The following is a 22,766-nucleotide window of genomic DNA, read 5'->3' on the forward strand; positions in this document are numbered from 1 at the left end:
TGATAAGCTGTCTGACATCGAAAGATTACAGGGTTCAAGACAGGATCTGGACAGACGAGGAGGGACTTAGGAAGCCAAGAGTGAAAGATGCAGACAGGACATTTGGAGGAGGAGGGATTCTAGAGTTTAAGTGACTCTCCACCTGGACTTAAGCAGTGGAACAGAACCCAGTAATTAAGAATAAATGGGTCATGTCCATACACAAACAACAATGTGCTCCAGAGAAAGTACACCGTTCGCTAAAAGCACTAAAAGGACCCTCTTTATCAGTTTGATAACTGGGAAATTCTTTTCCATTCGGTCTTGGAGAAGTACAGAGAAATGTGCTATTATCATAATTCACCCTACGAATACACGGAATGGCTCTCTAACCTCATATGCCAGACTTGTTTTGATTTATGACAGGCATGTTTTTATCCTAACGCACAGTTCAGCAGAACATAATATTCCACATTTAATATAAAAAAAAACTATTTATCCCAAAGCAGTCAGTTTATTTTAAAGAGTATCTCAGAACAGTCATTTGTTTGTATTTATCTTTTTTTAAATGTAATATCATTAATATTAAAATGATTGAATTAAATATTATTTTGAAGCCTTTCTGAAACGTCATAAATCACAACAATTATTTCTGCTCCATCGGCTAATGTCAGGGTTGCATGTGCAGACATGATGGGTTGGCTGGAGACAGTCAGTGAGGGAGAGGCCCGGGACGCTGTGGTGGGGAGAACAGGACCTGGCGAATGGCGAACGCGGCTGAATGGGCAGAGCGTGGGCAAAAGACACTCTGTCCGTCCGAGGGATGAAGTTCCACTTTCGTGGGGCTCAGGGGCTTCGATGCTTTTGATGAAATTGTCTGCGGTGTGCCACAAGGCCTCCGAGTGGCGCACTGCAGCGAGCACAGTGCAAGTGTGGCACAGCGCGCCTATCACCAGTCTTGGGCGGAAGAAACCGCTCTTGCGCCACGCAAACCATAGCAAATAATGGGTTTCAGGGCAAAACAAAGCGCGTGCCGCGTTCGGTCTGAAAGCGGCTGTAGCGCGCCAGGCAGGAGGGCGACACACGCCACGCCCTGCATGAGTGAGGGACGCAACTTGCGCTCAAACTGTTCAGCCCCTTTTTCTGATGCTTGTAAAACTGCGTTCAGTCAAGTCCTCAAAAGCCTCAAGAGGCTTGACAGAGCCCCTTAACTAAAGACTATGAGGTCACAATTTGGATCTCAGGAGCTGGGGCCCACCACTGCTGCTAGTTGCTATATTTATTATCGCTGTTGTTACTTTTGTTTGCCCTTTATTACTTACATATTCGGTTATGCTGCTTTTAACAATAGTGAACAGAACGGAGTGGAAGATTAATCTTCAGTCAACTCAGAGATGTCGAACAAATGGCCACTCGGTAATGGCTGGAAGGAAATGGGGAAAGAGGGGAAAAAAAACATCTTGCAACCGCGAGGACCCCCCTCATCAGGGGAGGCGATTTTAGTTGTCTAAACTCTGACCCTGTCCTGTGTAAGCGCACCCAACACACAGACACACACACACACAAAATCCCCAAAGCGCAATTTCCACCATCGGCACTGTAGTGCACCTAAGGTCAAAATGTGGTTCTCCAATTATCTTTGAGACATGGATAAGACTGTTCTTTGAGCACAAGGGGTGGAGGGAAAGCATTTCAGGAACGGCTATGCTGGATTTGTATAGCAATAAATGAATACTCCTTAAAATACATTTGCTAGGCAAATATGTGCGAACACAAAATATTTGCCAGAAATCAATACAAGCGGATTACCAATGGCTGTCTGGCCCCGGCGCAGCCCTACCCTGTTGAGTATCACATGTGGTGGCTGTCTGCCTCGCCAGTCTGGGGGTGGTGGCTTGGGCACACAGAGAGACGGACACAGAAGGACAGCTGGTGTTTCAGGGGTAGTAAATCACATAGACATAACCTCTGAACACCCCCCCCCCTCCAGCCCTCCCAAATCCTCCCTTACCACCCCCCACACCTCCCAGAAAGAAGAAGAAAAGAGGGAAGAGGAGGAGGGAAGCTTTCAGCTCAGTGGCACACAAAACAAAAGCAGTCACAGCTTGCAGCCAGTCAGCGGCCCTGAGACCCAACAGAGATGGCTTCATTTGGGGCCCTGCAAATGCAGGAAAAATTGCAGGCTGGGCAGGCAAATGCATCTAATGGCTTCCATTTCCCCCGTTTTTGGCACCATAAACTGATAGTATATACCATCCCCCCTCACACCAAAAAGCTCAATTATATCTACTGTGCCTCATCTCCAGGCATTCATTCGGAGATCTTTAGAGTCCTAAATGAACAGGAGACATTTATAGAGGCCATTCAGTACCTCGCCGCCAAGCGAAGTTACTCTCTCTGACCTCTCAACTGTCCACAATTTCCTCCTAGTCACCAACTGCCGTCTCCACTTGACAAATAGCTTGTTCTAAATATTCCGTGTGTAGAGGTTGAGGAAGTGCCTCTCATCTTGACAACCATAGGCAAGTTAATTTTCTGGTGAATACACTAGACTAGTGGCAAACGATCACACCCATCCATTAAATACGGCTTACGGGAGGCCGTAATAAAAAAAAGGGGGCTTGTGGGACTGAGAGATAACTGTGTGTCCAATGCCATTAGGACATCAAATTCAAAACCGGGCCCCCCCATCACTCCATACTACTCCATATGTGAATTCTAAGTGGGATTTGGCCCCTCCTTATCATTAAACAGACGTATTAGCGAAGAAAAAAAAATTCACTCGTTAACAACCGTTAAAGCCTGAGAGTCTCCATAAAAGAAAAAATATAGTATGCCTATTACCCAGTACTGAATAGAGCGATGTCTGTGCCATCGGTGATGTCATCATCAAGCAGTCAAAACGACAACACAAGCATGCCTCTTTTATTGGATCTCTTCATCCCCTGCAACACTGAATAAATTCTATAACTGTCCAACATAATATTACACAAAAATGCAAAGAAGCACAACACCAGTTTGTAACTACATTCCGGTAATGGTTACTGGCCCAATGGGGTTTGCATGTTCTGAAAAGTAAGTGCCACACTTCTAGCATCTTCTCTCTTGGAAATACACAGTGAAAGGGCGGCGCCTCCATAACAGCCTGCATTCAGCCTGATATCACATGACCTGTCATAATTGCATGCAGGTGGACTCCATTGAAAAAGGTAATTATGTGACTTTTATAGCAGGCCTGCAGATGAGCATGTTCAACGATGCTCAACGCTTTTTATGCATCAGTACTTCTGTCTAGCTTTTGTAGACTATTTGGAAATGACACGTGATAAAAAAAATTTACTTGATTGAGCCTGGCTCCGGGTTCTGTAAAATAAAAAGTGCCAATGACAGCAGCAGATCATCTGGAAGGGCCTGATAAGTGATAATGGCAGATGGTCGGAAACTGTATGGAGAGGGGGCGGGCCATCGCAAAAAAAAAACAGCAACCAATCAGCTCCCATATACAATGTTGTGCCACTCAGCAGTAGCTATATTGCATACAGTAATTAACAATAAGCTTTGCCCAGTGTGTCCACAAATGTGTCCAAATGCAGAACCATCAGGGAAAAAAACGAATGCAATAAACACGGCAGGTCCCTCTTGATCCCTCTGAACATAGTCTTAATATTCAACGTATTCTGGCCTTTACGGCTGACTGCTCTATCCTTCAGTGTCCTTCTGGAGGGGAGAAAAATCAATATGTATCCCGGTAATGCCATGGGTTTTTCAGAAGCTTACACTCAGACATGAGTTTGAGTGAGTAAGTTGTTCTTTCAAAGCTTGCTGCACAAAACCCCTGCAATGTTTCCAGTGGGGGAATCATCTTACGAATAATAATATCATCCGGCGTGGCCGAATCATTCCACAAAATGTTTAATGCTGCACAAAAAGGGCTCGGCGGCCAAGTCAAGTCCTTTCCTTAATTACCTGCTATTGTATCATCCTTCCCTCCCCCAGCCCCCCGACAGCGGGGTCCCGTTTTAAACAGGCTCCCCATATGCCGAGCCTTACTTGTTGGCCTTTCCTCTTTGCCACCATCTGGCATATTAGTTCAGCCAAGATAGAAAAAAGGAGACACCCAGACACAAAAAGCCGTAGAGGTACCCATCTGCTCCACGCCAGGCTTCCCAATCATTACGGCACAAAAGCAGCATTTAACCCAAACACAATCCTTCATTTATTTAACCTGTTCCTCCCAGGCGACTCACTTTCGCTCTCTGGGCCAGTCGGATGCGCCACGAGCCCGACGTCTACCCAAGGTTAGGACACCGCTCTCAAACAGTGGCATGTCGGGGGGCCAGGTCCCTGACATCAGCAGTGCAAAGTGCACCCCAGGGCCATCGATTGGCCCTTCTATCTGCGCTGTCATCGCGGTGAACATGCACCTTCGCACCACGCGCAGCAACATCCGAGACAGATGGGACACTAAAACCGCCGCTTCCTCTCGTCCTCCCCATCAAATTTTCATGAGCCGTTTAATGAAACCCTGTCATTTCCATAATGCGTTGTAATGGAAATAAATATGCAGTAAATTACAGACAGAGAAATTGATGATTATTCAAAGCAGAGTCTATTTACACACGCTGCTAATGGCAATGGATGAATATTAAAAATGTGCTCAACAGAAATAGAACTATTTACCAGATTCATTTCTAATCTGCAACGACACAACCGACGCGTGCCAAGGACATTTGTGAGTGATGCACAGAGATCAATCTAATAGATCAGAGTGGTCGGTGGTTTTAAGAGCCGCTCTGAGCTGTGATTTCATTACGGGAAGGAAAAGGCACCGTTCGTGCAAATGGGAGCAGAGACACCAGCTGTCACAGTCCGGACGCTTGATGTAATCCCCTTTCTCAGCAAGCCCCGACCGGTTTCAATTACACCGTGACCCTTGACCTTGCGCTGCCTGGAACTGAGGAGATCTAAAGAGGTGCTAGGTTTGATTGCTAAGCCCAGGACTGTGGGGAGAGGATGATCTTCATTTTCATTCTCGTTTTTGAAAAAAAACGAGAATGAGCGCAAAAAAACGTCGCTCTCATTTCTAATTAACGGGACGCTGCGTTCTATGAGGGCCACACTTGGGCAGTCATGTAAAATGTAACAAATTGTCTATGGATGAGTGTGTGTGTGTGTGTGTGTGTGTGTGTGTGTGAGGGGGATGGGTTTTACATGAGGTGTGTCTGTGTTGGGGGTGGGTTTAGAAGATTAGAGTGTGTGTGTGTGTGTGTGTGTGTTTTTGTGTGTGCTGGAAAGGGAGGGGGGGTTTTGACATTTCTCCAAACTTGGGGGCGGCTGTATAGAGACCCATCCTTCGCCGAAATGCTTTGAGGCCACCCCCACCGTCCTTCTTAAAGCCCCTTTTGACCTTCTGTCTGTGGTCAGTGTGGAGATGCCAAAAAAGAGACAGCTGCACTTCATACCCACCGACCCCCTCCCTAACGCCACCCCAACCAAAAAGAACTAACCCAGAGCCACTCCATTCTTCATAATGAGATGAGAGCACAGCGCCTAAATTCTACACAAAAGCTCATCGAACAAAACCGGGTCTCCTGTAATTATCTGCTATTGCTTTTCATGGCCACTTAATACATTTAGCCAATAATGTTGATAATATTATTGATAATTTGACCCTATGATATTGTCATCAGCCCCAACATTCAGAGAATTGCGATTCGGGTCAAATGCCATTACCTTGTAAGCATATTAGCGCTACAGGTTTCTTATTTGAATTAATTTATACATGAGCCATGTACACATATAAAGAAATACAGCTGGCAGCAAGGCAAATCTTCTTTATTTTTTCACAAACTAGTATCAATTGAATCAATGCTAACAGTGCTAACTGTTGCCTTAATGCTAACAGTGTCTGTCAGCCTGTCCTCCACAGCAAGAGGCCATTTTATCTTAAAAATGACAATACTGTGGCATCGTCTGGCACCATATTATCTAAATTAAACCGGTGAAATTACCTCAAACTAGCGCTAAACCCCGAACTGTTGACTTACGCAAAACTCCAATGAATCACCATGCAGGCTTTTTTTTTTTCTTTCAATTTAAGATTCGCTGCTCTTACAGAAAGATGCTGATGCTGGCAGTTCCACTTTTTCTCCCTAATTATTGTAAATTACAGGGTCAGATTGTGGCATCAAAAGACTGCTTTCATTCTCTCCCAGAAGCCGCCAAGTTCTTCTTTCCTGCCTTCACTTCAACAAAAAAGGGAAAAATGTGTCTCTTTTGGGAAATTCTGTACTGTATTTGCTCATTTCTTGTTAAACTGTGAGATCTCCTTGACAGGAAAGGGTAATTACCAACTATCAGCAGAGGTCAAAAGAACCCAACTGAGCTACAGGCCCATGAATGCCAACCGACTGCAATGATAAATGGTGAATGCAAGACCTTCATTGAGAATTCCATTCGCCACTTTCATTTCATTGTTTTAACTCATCCTTGCTGGCTTTGTGCTTTTCCTTTTATGCTGAACTTCAGAAGGTATTGAGGAAACCGGGATACAGTAGAGTGTCGAATCAGTTATTGTAGTAAATGCCAACAAAAAAAGGTGAATGGCAGAAAAAGGCGCTCGGCAAGACAGCCATCATTGGCAGGGTAAGCAGCTGGCACCAAAATAGATGGCAAGTGTCGGGAATTTCTATCAGGCTGGCGAGACTCCAGCTGAAATAAAGCTCATTTTAAATGACGAGTCACGACAGAACATCTGAAACGATCAGGATTAAAGGCGTGAAAGGTAACCACAGACAAATCTGCACCGAGAAGAATGTCGACTTTGTCGAAAAGTAATTATTTACAGAACAAAAGTTCCCGTTTTTCCTTTCTGACGCATCTGATTGTTTTTTTTCCCCCACAGTCATTGTCAGAGCTGCAGTATTTATTTAAACAATGCATGAAACGAATCTGCTGCAACACAGGTTTGAAATGAAACAAGATAGAACGTAGGAATTAACTGCGTGTTTGGATAAGACGAAGTTCGCTTCCACTACACTACACAATGATGGACAGTGATCTCTCAAAAATATCTCCTGGATACAGGTTAGGTACAAAGGGTCTGCTTTATGTCTAAGCAGTGGAGAAGTACTGTAAAACATACCTTCTTTTTAGAGGAAGCTTTGTCGTCCTCTTTAGCAACTTTGCTGCTCTTGCCAAGCTTGGCAATCTTGTGCTCTCCTGGTGGCTTGATGGTGATGCGAATCTCGGGGGGACAGATGTAGTTCTCTAGGTTTTTGGGTGGCTTCTTGGCCCGTTTTGTGGTCTGGATCTTCAACTTGAGGCTTCCCTCGGAAAAGCTGGCCTCTTTGATGGAGAACTCTTGCTCTTCCAGCCCATCAGGCTGGATCCACTTCTCGCTGTCTGCGTTCGAGTTCGCATCCACGTCCCTCCCCGGCCCCAGCTCCTCGTCCTCTTCATGATCCGCTCTCTTTTCTGAGACCAGGAGGCCTTTCGCAGGAGAGGGCAGATGCATGCCAGGGTTCTCACAGAGGCCAGCCCTGGTGACAGTGCTCCCAATTGGGAAGAACTCAGCTTCGCCCACCTTGGGCCGCGCCATCCGAGAAATATCCTTCTGCTCCATCAGTGATGCCGAACTGCGTTTCCAGAATCAATCAGCGAAAGAAACAAAATGCAGGCAAACCACGAGGAAAAACAGGCTCACGCCTGCGATGTAGTTTGCTCTCAGTCAGTGGGAATTATGGTGAGTCTAAATGTTATTGCTTTCTGGATCTTGTAGATTTCACAAGGACACAGACTTCCCAAGATGAAACTGGAGAGGAGAGAAAATGGAAAAAAAATCTCAGTAATTATCTTCAAAATTGAAAATGTTGTATATTTGATAATAGTAATATCTACTGCATATAAATCTCACTGAGACTGAGGCTTCAAATCATCTACCACAGATGAGCTGGATACCCTTGACACTGCCCTCGTTGCATGAGGCACGATAGTGCGCCTTGAGACAGCTGTCCCAAAATAGCCGGTTGAAGCCTTTCGGATCTTGAACATGTGACCCAAACTGCAGGACCGGCATCTGTGTTTACAGTCAACACTGTAACTGGACATGTCACCCGACCACCCCGTTGGTGCCATAAGGGTGGACTTTGCTCTATCAAACCCAGGTACTTTCTAGAATCAACACTGTTTCTACAAGCCGGAACTTGCACATTAAGATATCTGACCTTATGACCATCCAACACATGTCTGTCGTTTGTAGCTGCTGGATGGTTCGTGCACCTCTATTAGTTTGATTAATCCACTGTGAGTTGTACAATGATGCCATATGTGGGACCACGCTATTGGCTTGTAAGACTTGTTGTACACCACGATAATAGGTTCTTGCTTAATTTGATATTATCCGTCCTTGAGCTGTTTTATTGAAAAGTAATAAACAGGTACTCCAATATCAGCACTACCCCAGCTGTAGATGTACGTACCATGTTTGCTAGTGCAAGGTAAGACGTCCTCAGGATTTACATAAATAGATAAAACAAGAAAGAACTGCTTGGTGGTTATCTGTATCTTGAAGAAGAGAAACCAAATACCATTTTGTTGGTGTGTAATAATTTGTCAATCGATCTCTTTTTGTGTTTTTAAATTAGACCCAATGAAAGTCATCCCGGATTCAAACCCGCACATTGATACGTCACACGTATAAACATAATTAAACAAGTCCTTCTTGTTGTCCTTCAAGTGTCTTTGACCTTACAGTTTAGTACATTTCCCATCAAATTGCATTAAAACTGACAAGCTCCCATAGGTGGCGTGGCCTGACCGAACTGAGAACATGCAGTAAACACGTCCGAATACGGATCACCTGTCAACTTTACTCAACCCACTTGTCAACAGTGGCTCAATCTGCAGCTGTCAAGCGAATCCTCGAGGGTGACTGATCTCCGAACGCAGATCACCGGAGTCAAAGGTTCAAAGGTTTCCAACGTTCTTACACTCTGAATATCCACACATTGTATAATGCAGGATTCCGTTTGATATCAGATGGAATGCGGAATGCATCACTCTGTGCGGTGCGTGACCTATATAGGACTCTCCTTTTCCTTAAATATCTCAAGACTGGATTAAGCAGGACAGCGTTTCTCCACCACCCTCAACCCACTTACTCTGCAGTCCACCCCACTGTAAATGCTGAATTAAGCATTCGGGCCCTGGAGTAACGGAAGAAACCCCATGACGATTACGAAGAAAAAAAAAAAAAAAAAAGGACTGATAGTTTCTCAAAGGAAACCTTCTGGGACTCTGGCTGAAAACTGAAGCAGATTTAGTTACACGCGGTTTACAATGTGCCAGTTGCGCAACGTGCTGAATGCATATGAGCGGGTCCAAAAGCAATATTTTTACAGCGCTGTACCGTGCAAGTTCCTCTGAGCATTACCATTCAAACGAGAATGTAAAATAGGCTACTGCCACTGGGTAACCATCATTACCATTTCCCACAGTCTTCCCCACTACTCTGCACAAGCAGGACCACCGAACACTATGGCTGAACGTCCCAGACAGAAGCAAACAGCTTTCAGACGAAGCATTCACATCCTGGTCACGAATGGCTGCAGACAGATCCATTTGCTATCCGCTGATAATAAAACTAATTACAAACATTGGTTCAGTGTTGTCGTGCCAACTTTCTTGATAATTAGACAACATAATGAATAGTAACACTAATTGGCCACAAGATGCAGCCTTTTGGAAGCTGGTATGGAAATAAGCAACATAAAACCGTGTGACTCTGTGAATTAGGGCAGGGCATCGCATGTATAAAACATATTCGTACTGTCACCAATTCCAATACTGTGACAGGACACTAATTATCCAGCACAATTAACAGTTCCTTGAAATATTTTACCCCAATTGCTAAAAATTACTGTCTAACAAGGAGATAATGTATCATTATAGCCATTGATTGCTCCATAATTATCCTTATTATCATTTTATTATGTCTAAACCATGTTTTATTACCTACTGAATACAGGCAGCTCTTTCATTTCAGTACATAATCTTGCAGTACATATTCTGGCTGATTATGAGTTAGTGAACAATGGTACATTATAACTGTTAACAAGAGTCTATGGTATATCACAATACTCGCCATGTGAATGTGAAGTGATTGTCATTGTGAAACACTGCAGCACAGCACGCGGTGACACAACAAAATGTGTCCTCTGCTTTTAACCATCACCCTTGGTGAGCAGTGGGCAGCAGTGGGCAGCCGTGACAGCGTGTGGGGACGGTGCTTTGCTCAGTGGCACCTCATCGGGATCAGGGTTCAAACCGGCAACCTTTCGATTACGGGTCTGTTTTCTTACCCCCTGGGCCACCGCTGTCACCCTAACCCATCCAAAGATCTTCCTGGCAGGTTAAACCGACAGCACATTTACAGAAGAGAAACGGGGTAATGAAAGGGATCACTAGTCTCTTGTCCTCCTCTGGCAGTCGTCTCGTGTCAGCACTGATTGACTGGTTCTACGTAGGGGAGCGTGGGTGGGTTTCTGCTCAGCGTCCCTTCACTCAGCCTGTTTACTGTAAACGCCCGCCGCCGACGTTGGCCTATGGTCATGCGGCTGTCAGTCTCGTTCGGTTTCAACCGTCTAGCGAGTGACAGATGAGGGTCCACTCTCACCTGCTGAAACGTGGTTTGCTGTGTCAACAGCAGCAAAGCAAAGGCGTTGCAGCATCGGGATCAGGCAGCACGAAAGTGCCGTGTGCGTGGATGATCCGGCCGATAAACCGAATATCAACTCCAGCTCTAACCCAGAAGACACATCTAAACCCAGACAGCAGTGACATCAATTAATGACAAGTCTGAAGCCCCCCACCACAACCTACACAGAAGAGATGAGTGAATCGATGCGACGGTCAACGTTAATGACGTAACGTGCACAGCAAACCCAAGAATCCATAACCTATAGACTGCGGTTGACAGGAAAACAAGGCGGAAGATGCTCCAAAAGGATGCGAGCGTGTCCTGTCATCCACAAGAGGTGACCAATCAGCAGCCTTCAGGGGTTTTGTAACCATGGTCACGTTTTAACACTTTTAACACGACTAATCTGTAAAAGACCAGGGTCGGAGCCAAAAGTGCGTTTATTATTCTCCGAATCGTGCCGCAGGCAAATCCAGAGGATTCCTCCTCTTCCCTCTGATCGGCCTCACAGGGAATTTTCAGAAGTTTATCTTTAAAAGGCTCCCCCGTCCCCCGCCAACCTCCGTCTGGTTGCGTCTCAATTAGAAAGATCGGCGTCTCTGTACCAAATCAAACGCATCTCTAACAAGCAGCGGCCCGTCGATCTGGTCCGGCCCCCTCGCAACAACCAGGGCGGCGTCAGTAAACAGAGCGCACCTCTTCACGCCCGGCGCGTGTTGGCCGTCCAGGTCCATCCATTCGTCCCGCAGCGAGCGCCCATGTGGCCGGCGTTAAAGCCGCGGCATCACACGCGGCGCGCTGTCACGCAGCCCCTTTTATGGCGATGAGCGGGGAAGCTCACGAGGTGGACTCATAAATAGCTCAGGCCGAGGGTCGATGCGCGTGACGTTTCACGCGCGTGGACAGATCGTCCACCGTAAATCCCCGCTCCTCTCGGGCCATGCATTACATGCGTAATGCGGACTGTAGGACAGAATGGGGCAGACGTTTGTTGCTTCTGAATTTCTTCTGAATCACAACAGAATCACGTTTTTGGACTTTGGAGTGAAGTGATTGTCATTGTGATACACAGCAGCACAGCACGCGGTGCACACAGTGAAATGCGTCCTCTGCATTTAACCCATCACCCTTGGTGAGCAGTGGGCAGCCATGACAGGCGCCCAGGGAGCGGTGTGTGGGGACGGTGCTTTACTCAGTGGCACCTCAATTCGAACCGCCAACCTTCTGTTTATGGGGCCACTTCCTTAACCGCTAGGCCACCACTGGCGCCTGTCATCCACAAGAGATGACCAATCAGTCGTCTTCAGGGGTTTTGTAACCATGGTCATGTTTAAAATGCTTAAAAAGCTGAAGCTTCTGCATTTTTAACACGACTAGTCTGCTCTCCTTCCAACATAAAGCTCTGATTTGGAGAGTCCCAGTTCTGGACAGGCAGCTTTCAGGGCGACTTGCAGCAGAACCTTGTCTAATGAGCTTGATGGAATCGCATCACGCCCCCTGGGTCGAGGGTCAGTCATTATGTCCCTCTTCTGGAGTGACGGTCAAGGCAAAGAAAATGCTTGGAGGTCGTCCATGCCCTGTTCGGACATGGCGATCGGCCACAACTCCCCCGGCCCGGCGCTAAAACGTGCCGTCTCCGGAGCGTGTGCAACACAGATGGAATACTTTATTGCACCAATAAATAATAAACTCAGCTGCATTATGAATACTTCCCCACATAGCTAGATCACACACTTGGACAAAAGTGTGCCAAGATGAAACGACTGGGACCACGAGCAGCATGTTTAAAACATCACCTCATGTTTCATTAAGCCTCCGATCTGAAATTAATTCATCCCGTCAACTACGACGATAAATTAAATGCGGCCTCACAAACCCAACAGTTGTTTCAGGGTTTAATTCGCTTTCGCAAAATTGTGCCTGTATTAAAAAAGGAACTACTGAGCACGGTGAGCAACATTACTTCATATAGAAAGGAATATATTGCAGGTGAAGGGCCATATTTGGACCCATGTTAAAAATATCCCAGATTTAAGTGACATGTCGGTCTCAGGACGATGCAGTGCATGTTGTCTTCACTCTTCGACTGGTGAACCGGGTGAAGGCGACGCGTCCCAATAAAATATCTATTATCCCAGCGGTGTCCTGGAGATCTGGTTCTCTGGTGGACAATATGTCCCAGGCAGAATTCTAAAAAGTCTGCGAATTTCACCTTGCCAAAAAGTCTTCCGGGTATAATAACATGCAAATTACACGTGTAATTACAACGCGGCAGCGGGTACGAGAACGCGAGGCGGATTTATCCGCGCGCGTTGTCATTTGGAAGTCAGACGCGTTCGGCTGCGGAGCGGAAAACAAAATGGCTGTGGGCGAAGGAGGAAAAGAAAGAAAGTGTTCGCCCGCCGCTGCCAAAAAGGTGTTCTCGTCCTGATATTCTGTCCGGTGCCGCTGCCAACAATTAGATTTGTCCTTGGCCATCTCGACCCCCACCCCACGTCTCCTGTCAGGGCCTGGCAGACCTCCACCGAACCTCGCCGTAGCTCGGGGAAGAAGAGAATAATAATCATTTTTTAAAAAAGCCTGCCGTCAACACCTGGTGAGAAAGTACCGGGCCGCGGGGCGCGTCCTTTATTATTCCACGCTCCGAACAGCGAGGCAAGAGAAGCGCGGGCGCCCCTCGCCGTGTCCCCGCCACCGCGCCGGACGTCCGCCCGGCCCTTCGGCGACCACCTTGTGTTTACATTTGCCGGGAAAAGGGACGTTCTGACTGAGGGCCGACTGACGCCGGTTACGTAATCAGCATTTTTTTTTTTATCCAACCATATTCAGGCTTTTCCCTGAACGTGGGCTCAACGTCCAGCGGGACATCAGTCTCGGGTGCGGACGCGGTGTTTAGATCGTGTTTAGACGGGGTGCTCGCTTCACGGTCTGGACGGTAACGCCAACCGCCTGTGCTGTGAGGAAAATCGCGGCGTGTTTGTTGTGCGCCGTGTGTGGTGGTCTGCGGTTCCCACAAGCCGGTGCCACTACGTGGCCAGTCACAGCGCTACGGTGTCGGGTACGTGGGACCGATCGGCCAGTCGCCTGCTCGACAACTAGAGTTCCAGGTTCGAACCCCAGTTTCCCTGAGCAAGACACTTAACCCCCGAGTGTCTCCGGGGGGGGGAATTTTACATTTACAGCATTTACAATCAGTATTTACAGGGACAGTCCCCCCCCCAGGAGCAACTTAGGGTTAAGTGTCTTGCTCAGGGACACGATGGTAGTAAGTGGGGTTTGAACCTGGGTCTTCTGGTTCATAGGCGAGTGTGTTACCCGCTAGGCTACTACCACCCTGTCCCTGGCACATGTTTGTATGAAAGCCCAGCGGAATTACTAAAAGGCTCTTGGCACATTTGTCATGGCCCTTCGGTTACTTCCTTCGTTTAAACCTCTTTGAGCGAGTTTACCATCAAGAAATTAATAGCCGGAGGCCACATCGCCCTGCGAGATCACCGCTGACCCAGAACGCGCTGCGGTTCTTCTGGACCTCCAAGCCGAGGCTGCCGTAGTTCCGGCCCTCCCACCTCACCGACCCGCCTCCGTACGGAGCATATTTCGGTGGGGAGCTTCTGCACGGAAGGCCGGGCGTCGTTCCCGACATCAGGCCACCGAGCACAGGAGGCGTGACCGCAGGAGCCCCAGCGTCATTTCATAAACCGAAATATGAAAACACACACACACACACACACACACACACACCACCGCCTCCCAGTGCGCATGCTCCGTCTTCCCAGTTGCGTGGTGCGCGTGACCTGCCTCCTCATTAATGAAATTAGCGGGAAAGACGCATGTTGTTGTTTTTTTTTTTTTCCACGTCGGGCGGCGTGACCTCTGACCTACAGCGACTAACCTCCCCAAAAACAGACGTGCATTAGAAATGAGAATGTCATATTTAATGCGTGTTTTTTTTTTTTTTGCTTCATAAAACTCTTCCCCAGGTAGGGCTGAGATTGAGCCTGAAGCGGGTTTTTTTTTTTTAATAGTTTAGTGCAAGTTTGCACAGAGTTGCATCTTTACCCATCTGGTGCGCGCAGCACAAGCGTACACCGGTTCGGTCGCAGAAAATAAGAATTATTATCATTGTGGATTAAAAAAACAGAACACTCACCCATGTCCGCCGCTGCGCTGGCTCTCGCGGACAAAACCCGGATCAATTAAAATCCACGGAGGCGATTTAAAAAAAAAAAAAAAAAAAAATCAAAAACACCTCACGGAGTGTCGCGCGCTCCGTAATCTGTCAAATCGGTAAAATGGCGTCAGGCGGGCGCCGGGAAGAGACGGGAAACGTCGAGACGGCGGCCGGCTCTCGCCGGAGGGGCCCGCGGGTGGAAGTGCGCAGTTCGTGACGCTCGGGCGCCGCGGCACCCGCATCGTCTTCTCGCTCTCAAACCGGAGGCTCGGGCGCAGGAGCGGACCGCCTCACTGCGGCGAGGATCTCTGCCCCCCCCCCTCCCCCTCCCGAAGGGGAGAAAAAAAAAAAGATTAATTACCGAAAAAAAAAAAAAATAATAATAATAATAATAATATTTCGGCCCCTCGAGGTCCCGTGACGGACGGACGGACGGCGGCGAGGCGCGGACGTCTGGTGCTGCTTCTCCGCGCTCCTCCTCTGAGCGGCCGGTCCCGCGGCAGCAGCTGGTGATAATGATCCGAGCGCCGCGCTGGACACGCCGTGCGCCGCGCCGCGCCGCGCCTCCGCGGCTCGATGCCGCCTCTACCTGTCAGCGGCGGCGCGCCCGCGGACCTGAGTGGACGCAGCGTCGCCGCGCACACGCCGTGCCCGCTCGAGGCCTGACAAAATGCTATAATAATCATCATCATAATAATAACAACAGGCTAACTGGGCTGATAATAAATAAAAATGTAAAAACAAAAAAAAATCCACATATGCATGTCAGGTAGTTATACATATTAGTTACTTTTTTATTATTTTTTTTAAATGGTTTATTTCATGGGATGCATCTTGCAGAAGGTTTACCAAAAAAAGAGTCAAATAAACCTGTCTGGACTGTTGGCATGGCGATGTGTCGCACTCCCCCCTAGTGGAAGACTTGTCCACTTGCCTCTGTAGCACCTTTCAGGAGTGGACAGCCTGTGTGTGCTTGTGGACATCCACCCATCCATGGACGCATCCTCGCACCACAGCAGACATTGTGATGGACCTTTCCTTCTAGCACTCAGGCCACCAGCCTCCAACATGCGCCTCCAGATCGAACAAACAAGCAGGAGTGCCACAAGGTTGAGGGGTTGAATGCCAGTGCTCTCTGGCTTCTCCGGTTTCCTCCTACCGTCCAAAAGCATGTACACTGCATTTACATTTACAGCATTTATCAGACGCCCTTATCCAGAGCGCCCATGAGTAACAGGACTAAGCGGTTCAGGATAGTGACTGACAACAGTGACATTTTTATAGGCAAATCGACCTGTTAGTGGTATTATAACAACATGGAAGCATGTTGGGAACAACAGTGGCTCAGCCTGGAAGGGGCAGGGCACGTAAAATCACAGTGCACAGTACGCACAAGTCACCACCTTTCTGCCAGAGTCAGGAGCTAACAGACTTTCAAACTCGGGTGGCCTTCAGATGAGCTCAAGATCAGCATGTAGGGAGCTTGGCGGAGCAGCTGCATGTGCAGCTGCATCTTATGGAGACGTGTTCTCTGAACTGATGAATCGCTGTTCTCTGTCCTGGAAAACCGATGGACAAGTCTGGGTTTGCCAAGAGAATGGTGGAGGGTGGAGGGGTTACTAATGGTGTCTGAATTCTTCATTTTGGCCATTTTCATGCTCCCGACTTTGTGAGTCCTGCGCACCAGTGCACGCAGCAAGGTCCATAAAGACCTGGATGAGCAGGCTTGGTGTGGGGGAACTGGACTGACCTGCACAGGGACTGGACCTCAACCTGACTCCAAGCCAAACTTCACTGCCTAACCTCAAAAATGCTCAAACAATACCCATAAACACTCATAAACCATGTTGAAATCCCAGCCAGAGGAGCTGAAGCTGTTGTAGCTGCAAAGGGTGGGCCCACTTCATCATAAAAGGGCACTATTGATTCAGACCATGGTGTCATTAAAATGTATTTATGTGTATAGATGGGTGTCCCAATACTTTTGACAAAATAGTTTGCCAATAAGTGCCCTCATAGTACAAAAGACATGATGCCATTGATGCCATTATGTGTTGATGCCATTTTAAATGCTCTACATACATCTAATTAAATGGGTGGAAGTACACACTCGCCTATGAACCAGAAGACATAGGTTCAAATCCCACTTACTACCATTGTGTCCCTGAGCAAGTCACTTAACCCTAAATTGCTCCAGTAACTACTGATTGTACGTCGCTCTGGATAAGGGCGTCTGATAAATGCTGTGTATGTGTGTGTGTGTGTGTATATATATACTCCTAATCCCTTGTTTAGGTTCTGTCTTTAATTCGTGTTTCAACAGAAGTGAAAGTGAAAGTGAAGTCATTGTGAAACACTGCAGCACAGCACACGGTGACACAACGAAATGTGTCCTCTGCTTTTAACCATCACCCTTGGTGAACAGTGGGCAGCCATGACAGGCGCCCTGGGAGCAGTATTGGGGGACGGTGCTTTGCTATGGTGGCACCTCAGTGGCCGGCAACCTCCTGATTACAGGGCTGCTTCCTTAACCCACTTGGCCACCACCGCCCCAGAAGGTGATAGAGCACCGTTACCGTGGCGCTTTTACTGACGTCACTGCTCAGTGTCAGGATCCACTGAGGCTGCGTTGATAAAGGTTGCCCAGGATACGCCGGATACACCAACAAACAACGAGGGAACAGGCAGAGCGCGGCGACCCGGTTGGTACATTTACCTGAAGGCAAAAAATAATCAGAATTGGGGTGCATGCACACACACACACACACACACACACACACACACACACACACACACAGTGCTAGAACTTTCTTCTGCGTTTTTACAGTGACCCGGCAGGGGACCGCAGACCTTACTCGTACTCCAGACACGCCAGATAACGGAAGATCTGATGAAGGGGCTTTTCATTTTATTCTTCTTTACTGAAATGATTCGTCAGGAGATGACTAAGGCCGCTCGGGTGGCCTGGTGGTCTTTGTTTCTTTCTTAGTTTCACGTTATCTACTTGTGTGATGTTAGATGTTATCACACCTCCACTGATGTCCGAGCGAGCTGCGGTAGTGAGAGGTTTTTAACGATTATATAGGAAAAGGAAGTAAATAAAATGCTCAGGTGACCTTTAATGGGCTTGACGCAGTAGAAGGTAAAAGTTCAGCCATTTTTCTGTTAGAAGGAGAACCATCGTGCACAAAACAAAACACGAAGTGAGGAACAGGAAGGGGACTCGAATCATGTTTCTCCCCTGACACAGACAAGAGAGCCTGCTTCAGACGTTCGGTTTGTTCAGTAAAACAAAAAGTTTCCAGTTTCAGTTCCCGCCGTTTAAGATCTCCAGGTATGTGAGTCGGGTTCGTTGCGACGCAGACTCTACGGTTTCTGAGTTTTCGTTCTTACTCAACAAATAGGTCATAACGACACCCACACGGCATGAAGAGATTCGGTTGAGTAATGACTCGTCTGATGTTCCACCACAATGAGACGATTAAAAAAGTAAAGAAGGTGGAGTGCATGAAACGGTGATATTTCGGCAGACTTACTGGCCCGTTTCTAATTCTCATCAGCCCCACTTGTACTGGGAACGTTGTGCTGAACCGACGTGTGAAACGTCCCGCTGTGCGAGACTGACGAAATGGGGGTCTCCTGGTAAGTTAACAGGGGACCTCCTTTATTACACTTCAGTCTCTGACCACCATCTTGGGTGGTTGTAGCCTAGTGAGTAACACATTCGCCTATGAACCAGAAGGCCAGAAGACCCAGGTTCAAATCCCACTTACTACTATTGTGTCCCTGAGCAAGACACTTAACCCTAGGTTGCTCCAGGGGGACTGTCCCTGTAAATACTGATAGTCGTTCTGGATAAGGGCGTCTGATAAATGCTGTAAATGTAAATGTATCTTAGTTCATCTATTTAGGCCTTACTGAAACCTTTCAATAACTTCCACACGTCTGTTATACGACATGAATCCATCCACACATCCTTCTCTCCATTTAATCAACCATAAATTCATCCATCCGTCTGATTTTTTAAATAAACGTGTGCGTGACGCGATGTCGAGCGACCTGCAGGCCGGGTGCAGCGCTGATTTCCTGCCTGATAGAGGTGTAACCCGGGGATTTTTCTTCTCGCCCTTCCTTCGTCACAGATCAGAAATGGCTGGGCGTGGGTAACGTCTCCGACATTTAGAGGGGTCAAAGGTCGCGCCCTCTGTTACATTAACGTAATATCTTGCTCTGTCAAGCACAATTCATCTGTCAGTCTGGCTTCATCCGGGATGATGATTATAAGCCAGTGTGTAATAATATTGTCACCGTAATACAGCAGCATTGTGTTTTTGCCACCGGTGACTGTTGGGGACGCACAGATCTGCACGATTTGGCTTCAGGGTCGTTTCAGCAGCGTCTCAGAAGATTTATCTGATGGGGTTAGCGAGCTCAAAAACCACAAGTGTGTTTATCAAAGTGACAGGAAGTAGGCGTTTTTATAAGAAGAGAGCCCGAGCCAAACCACTTCCTGTTGAAGTGGGAAACATTTGATGGTGCTGCTGCGCATACAGTAAACAGGTAACAGAAGAGCATGTTCACCATGCAGAGCACATGGGGACAGATAACGCGACTGTGACAACGTCCACGCGCTGATTCGACTGTGACGGCTGAAGTGGATGGGGACGCTGTTGTTCTGCGGTTGTTCGGGGCGACCGTGGCCAGATTCAACAGGGCCGTTGGCCTGAGTTCCCACCAGAAGGGGAAGATGAGAGTTCAGTACCAGCGGTTTAGCAAAAACAGGAAAGGAGGAACCTCAAACAGATGGATCCACGGCGAAAATGCGAATGTGGTCTGATGAAGAGAGATGAGAGAGATGTGCGGTTTATAAAAGAAAAGGCAGGCAGACATTTCTCCGTTTTAATGAAGTGTAGTTAAATGTCACGTGGGTCAGATGCTGGATGGAAAACACACTTAAAATGAACCAGATGAGCTGGAAAGCATCTTCATTCTCCGTGCTGAACTCTGACCCCTGCCCTGGTCTGCTCTGCTCCGCTGTCAGGGAAGAAATACTGTGCCACAAAGTGACGCAAATGCCCGTCCCCTCATCTTTAGCATGTGAAACACCGTAGCATGGGCCTGTTTAACTACTTCTCACAGGTGAACGTTACATGAAGTGAAAGTGGAGCGATTGTCATTGTGAAACACTGCAGCACAGCACACGGTGAGACTGTGAAACGTGTCCTCTGCGTTTAACCCATGACCTTAGTGAGCAGTGTGCAGCCGTCTGGCACCATAGGTTCAGGATTTGACGCCGCGGCCTACTGATTAGCATCCTTACCTGCTAGGCCACCACTGCCACTGTTATTAATATTATTTATGAATTAAATTATCGTCATCCACCGTCAACACTGTAAACACACTGCAAGTGAGGATACTGCATTTAAACCCACAGCAGCTGTGAATATTATTAATAACCTCAGCGGCTACAATTTAAGATCTAAAGGTCTAGACAGGGCCGGCCTGTGGCATAGGCAGTATAGGCAAATGCTAAGTGCCCCATCCATCCAGGGGGGTGGAGGAAGAGGAAGAACAGAGGAAGAAAAAAGAACGTTTCTTAGCATTAACGTAGCTTAATGTAGCTACATTAGTTCTAAGAATACTAATACAAAAAGAACACGCCCAGGTGGATTTACCTGCTTAGCAAAGCTTATTAAGCTGTAGTAATAATAATAATGATGGGGAACTGTCCTATGAGGTGTCATCTTAAATTTACCTAGATCTCCAAATTTGTTAGATTTCCCTTTTTGACCATTTTTGAATTGACACAGCTGTTGGGTGCTCACAGAGCATGAGATGGAGCCTAAATTTTGTTAGAAGTAATAACTTAAGTAATAACATATTCAGTCTGACCAAAATACAAGTTCTAAAATTGAATTATAATTTGCCTCACAAAATTGAATTCCTGCAATACATGATACAGAATTTACAAGACATACTTCTCTCTCTAAGCTCAAAGCTTGAATGTTGGGTTTACTCAGAAGTGCATTTTTTACATTTCTGCAATGTGATAGTAGGGTGGTAGTAGCCTAGAGGGTAACACACTCGTCTATGAACCAGAAGACCCACTTACTACCACTGTGTCACTTAACCCTTAACCCTGAGTGTCTCCAGGGGGGGACTGTCCCTGTAACTACTTATTGTAAGTCACTCTGGATAAAGGCGTCTGATAAATGCTGTAAATGTAAATATACAATGTAGATTTGAATACTTGATGCCCTCAAACTAACCTATCGTAAAGATAATTAAATCATCTTTTGTTGCAATATGTAAAAATGTCCTCTCCAAAAGCACATTAAATTCCTGTGCATGTCCAAGCCTAGAACTCTTTTTGTCTCTACTTTTTGTCTTGGCGTGAAAGGACCTCGATCTTGTCTTGTCTTGGTATTGCCGATTCCTCCGCACTCCACTGATGTGGTATTAACAACCAATCATCCGTCCACATGATAACCTTCAGATGCTTGTCATAGCTCTCCAAAAACGTCTAAAACACACATCTCCCTCAAATCCTGTTACTCATCACGACAACTTGGAAACCACAAGACAAATCAAAGCAGGCCAATGGGAACCACATCAAACAAACCAGGTGTGTGAACAGGGCACCCCGGATTTGTGCTGAAATTGGGTAAACCTCCAACCCAGTGTTAAGTGCTGGGTATTCAGTGTTTCCAAGCTGGATTTCTGCATGGAATAAAGGCGAATGGATATATTTCACATTGGAGAAGCTGCTGGATTGCTCCTGGCCTCAAGCCCCAAGTGATGCTGAGAACAACCGCGATCTGCTGTGAGCATGAAAATGAGATTTTCCATGACTCATCTCCGTCCCCAGACCCACCAAGCTCAGTGGCTTTCGCCCTGATACAATCTGAAAGTGCTCTGGGCACATCCTCAGCCTTTTAAAATTTGTAACATCTGGGCAGAGCTGCGCCGATTTCCTGCAGGGCCTGGCGCGTAGTGAAGGGTGCAGCCGTGCCTCGGCCCGAATCTGCTGCACAGGCATCTGGAAGTGCTTACGCCAAATGCCCACATCCTCTTCACTCGTTTCTCACTGCGATTAACACCGCAGTGCTGGTGGGACAGAAACCGGATGCGAACGCACACAATGTGCCCTGGATGGGAAGCAGAGTGGAGTAAATGAGATTATAAATCTCAGTCCATCATCTTCAGTTAAGTGGCAATATGACCTTAGGGGTTAATGAACATTAATGACAGTATCTCCTTAAAAGACAAAAAAAAACTGTTGTAAATTTCATACCATCTTTGTTTGAATTTTGATAATCTGATTTATAATACGACTCACAAAGCTGTGAATACCACACCCACATCCAGTTATCCAGAAGAATATATTTGATTTCCTTTAAAGAGTTATTTTGTCATGTATCAGTCAGACACACATACATATACGTGTATTATTTACTGATAAACAGAATTAGAACCTTTGTTTTAAAAAAAACTTTTGACTAAAATTATAATTGACAGACACCGCCCTCTACCGTCCGATTTAAATTTTTAAAAAACCGCCACATGTGGGCACTGTGGTAACAAAAAAGATTTTGGGTCAAGAATTTCCTAAAAAGCAGAAAGACGACTCTCTCCAAGTCACGTGATACAAACAAAACGATGGATTAGTCAAGACTAGAAAGTATGGGTTAAGAATAACTAAAATTGTCATGCTACACGTGGAACTGACATTTTGAAAATCCTATTAGAATGACACGACTGAACAGCGTTTTTCTTTGGTATTTGTTTAAAATAATGTTACAAAACATGTAATTCTATGTAAGTGTATGGCGTACGTGGCGCCCAAAGTATAACGAGAGAAAACGCGGAGAGTCGTCAGGCTCTTGACGTAAGTTAAACCGGAAGCGCTTGTTTTGA

The 22,766-nt window shown here is 46.7% G+C and overlaps 1 protein-coding gene across 1 annotated transcript in view; it reads right to left on the bottom strand.

The window, feature by feature from the left end:
* The window catches only part of setbp1 (SET binding protein 1), a 44,411-nt gene extending 29,506 nt beyond the window's left edge, over positions 1–14,905 (bottom strand). The window contains exons 1-2 of the mRNA XM_028996692.1: positions 14,829–14,905; positions 7,124–7,792 (exon numbers count right to left, since the gene is read on the bottom strand). Coding sequence (XP_028852525.1) covers positions 7,124–7,603 — 480 coding nt within the window. The 5' untranslated portion in view covers positions 7,604–7,792; positions 14,829–14,905. The remainder of the gene's footprint in view (positions 1–7,123; positions 7,793–14,828) is intronic.
* Between the last annotated feature and the right edge of the window lie 7,861 nt (positions 14,906–22,766).

The sequence above is a fragment of the Denticeps clupeoides genome, chromosome 11 (assembly GCF_900700375.1).
Source record: "Denticeps clupeoides chromosome 11, fDenClu1.1, whole genome shotgun sequence".
Lineage (NCBI taxonomy): Eukaryota > Metazoa > Chordata > Actinopteri > Clupeiformes > Denticipitidae > Denticeps > Denticeps clupeoides.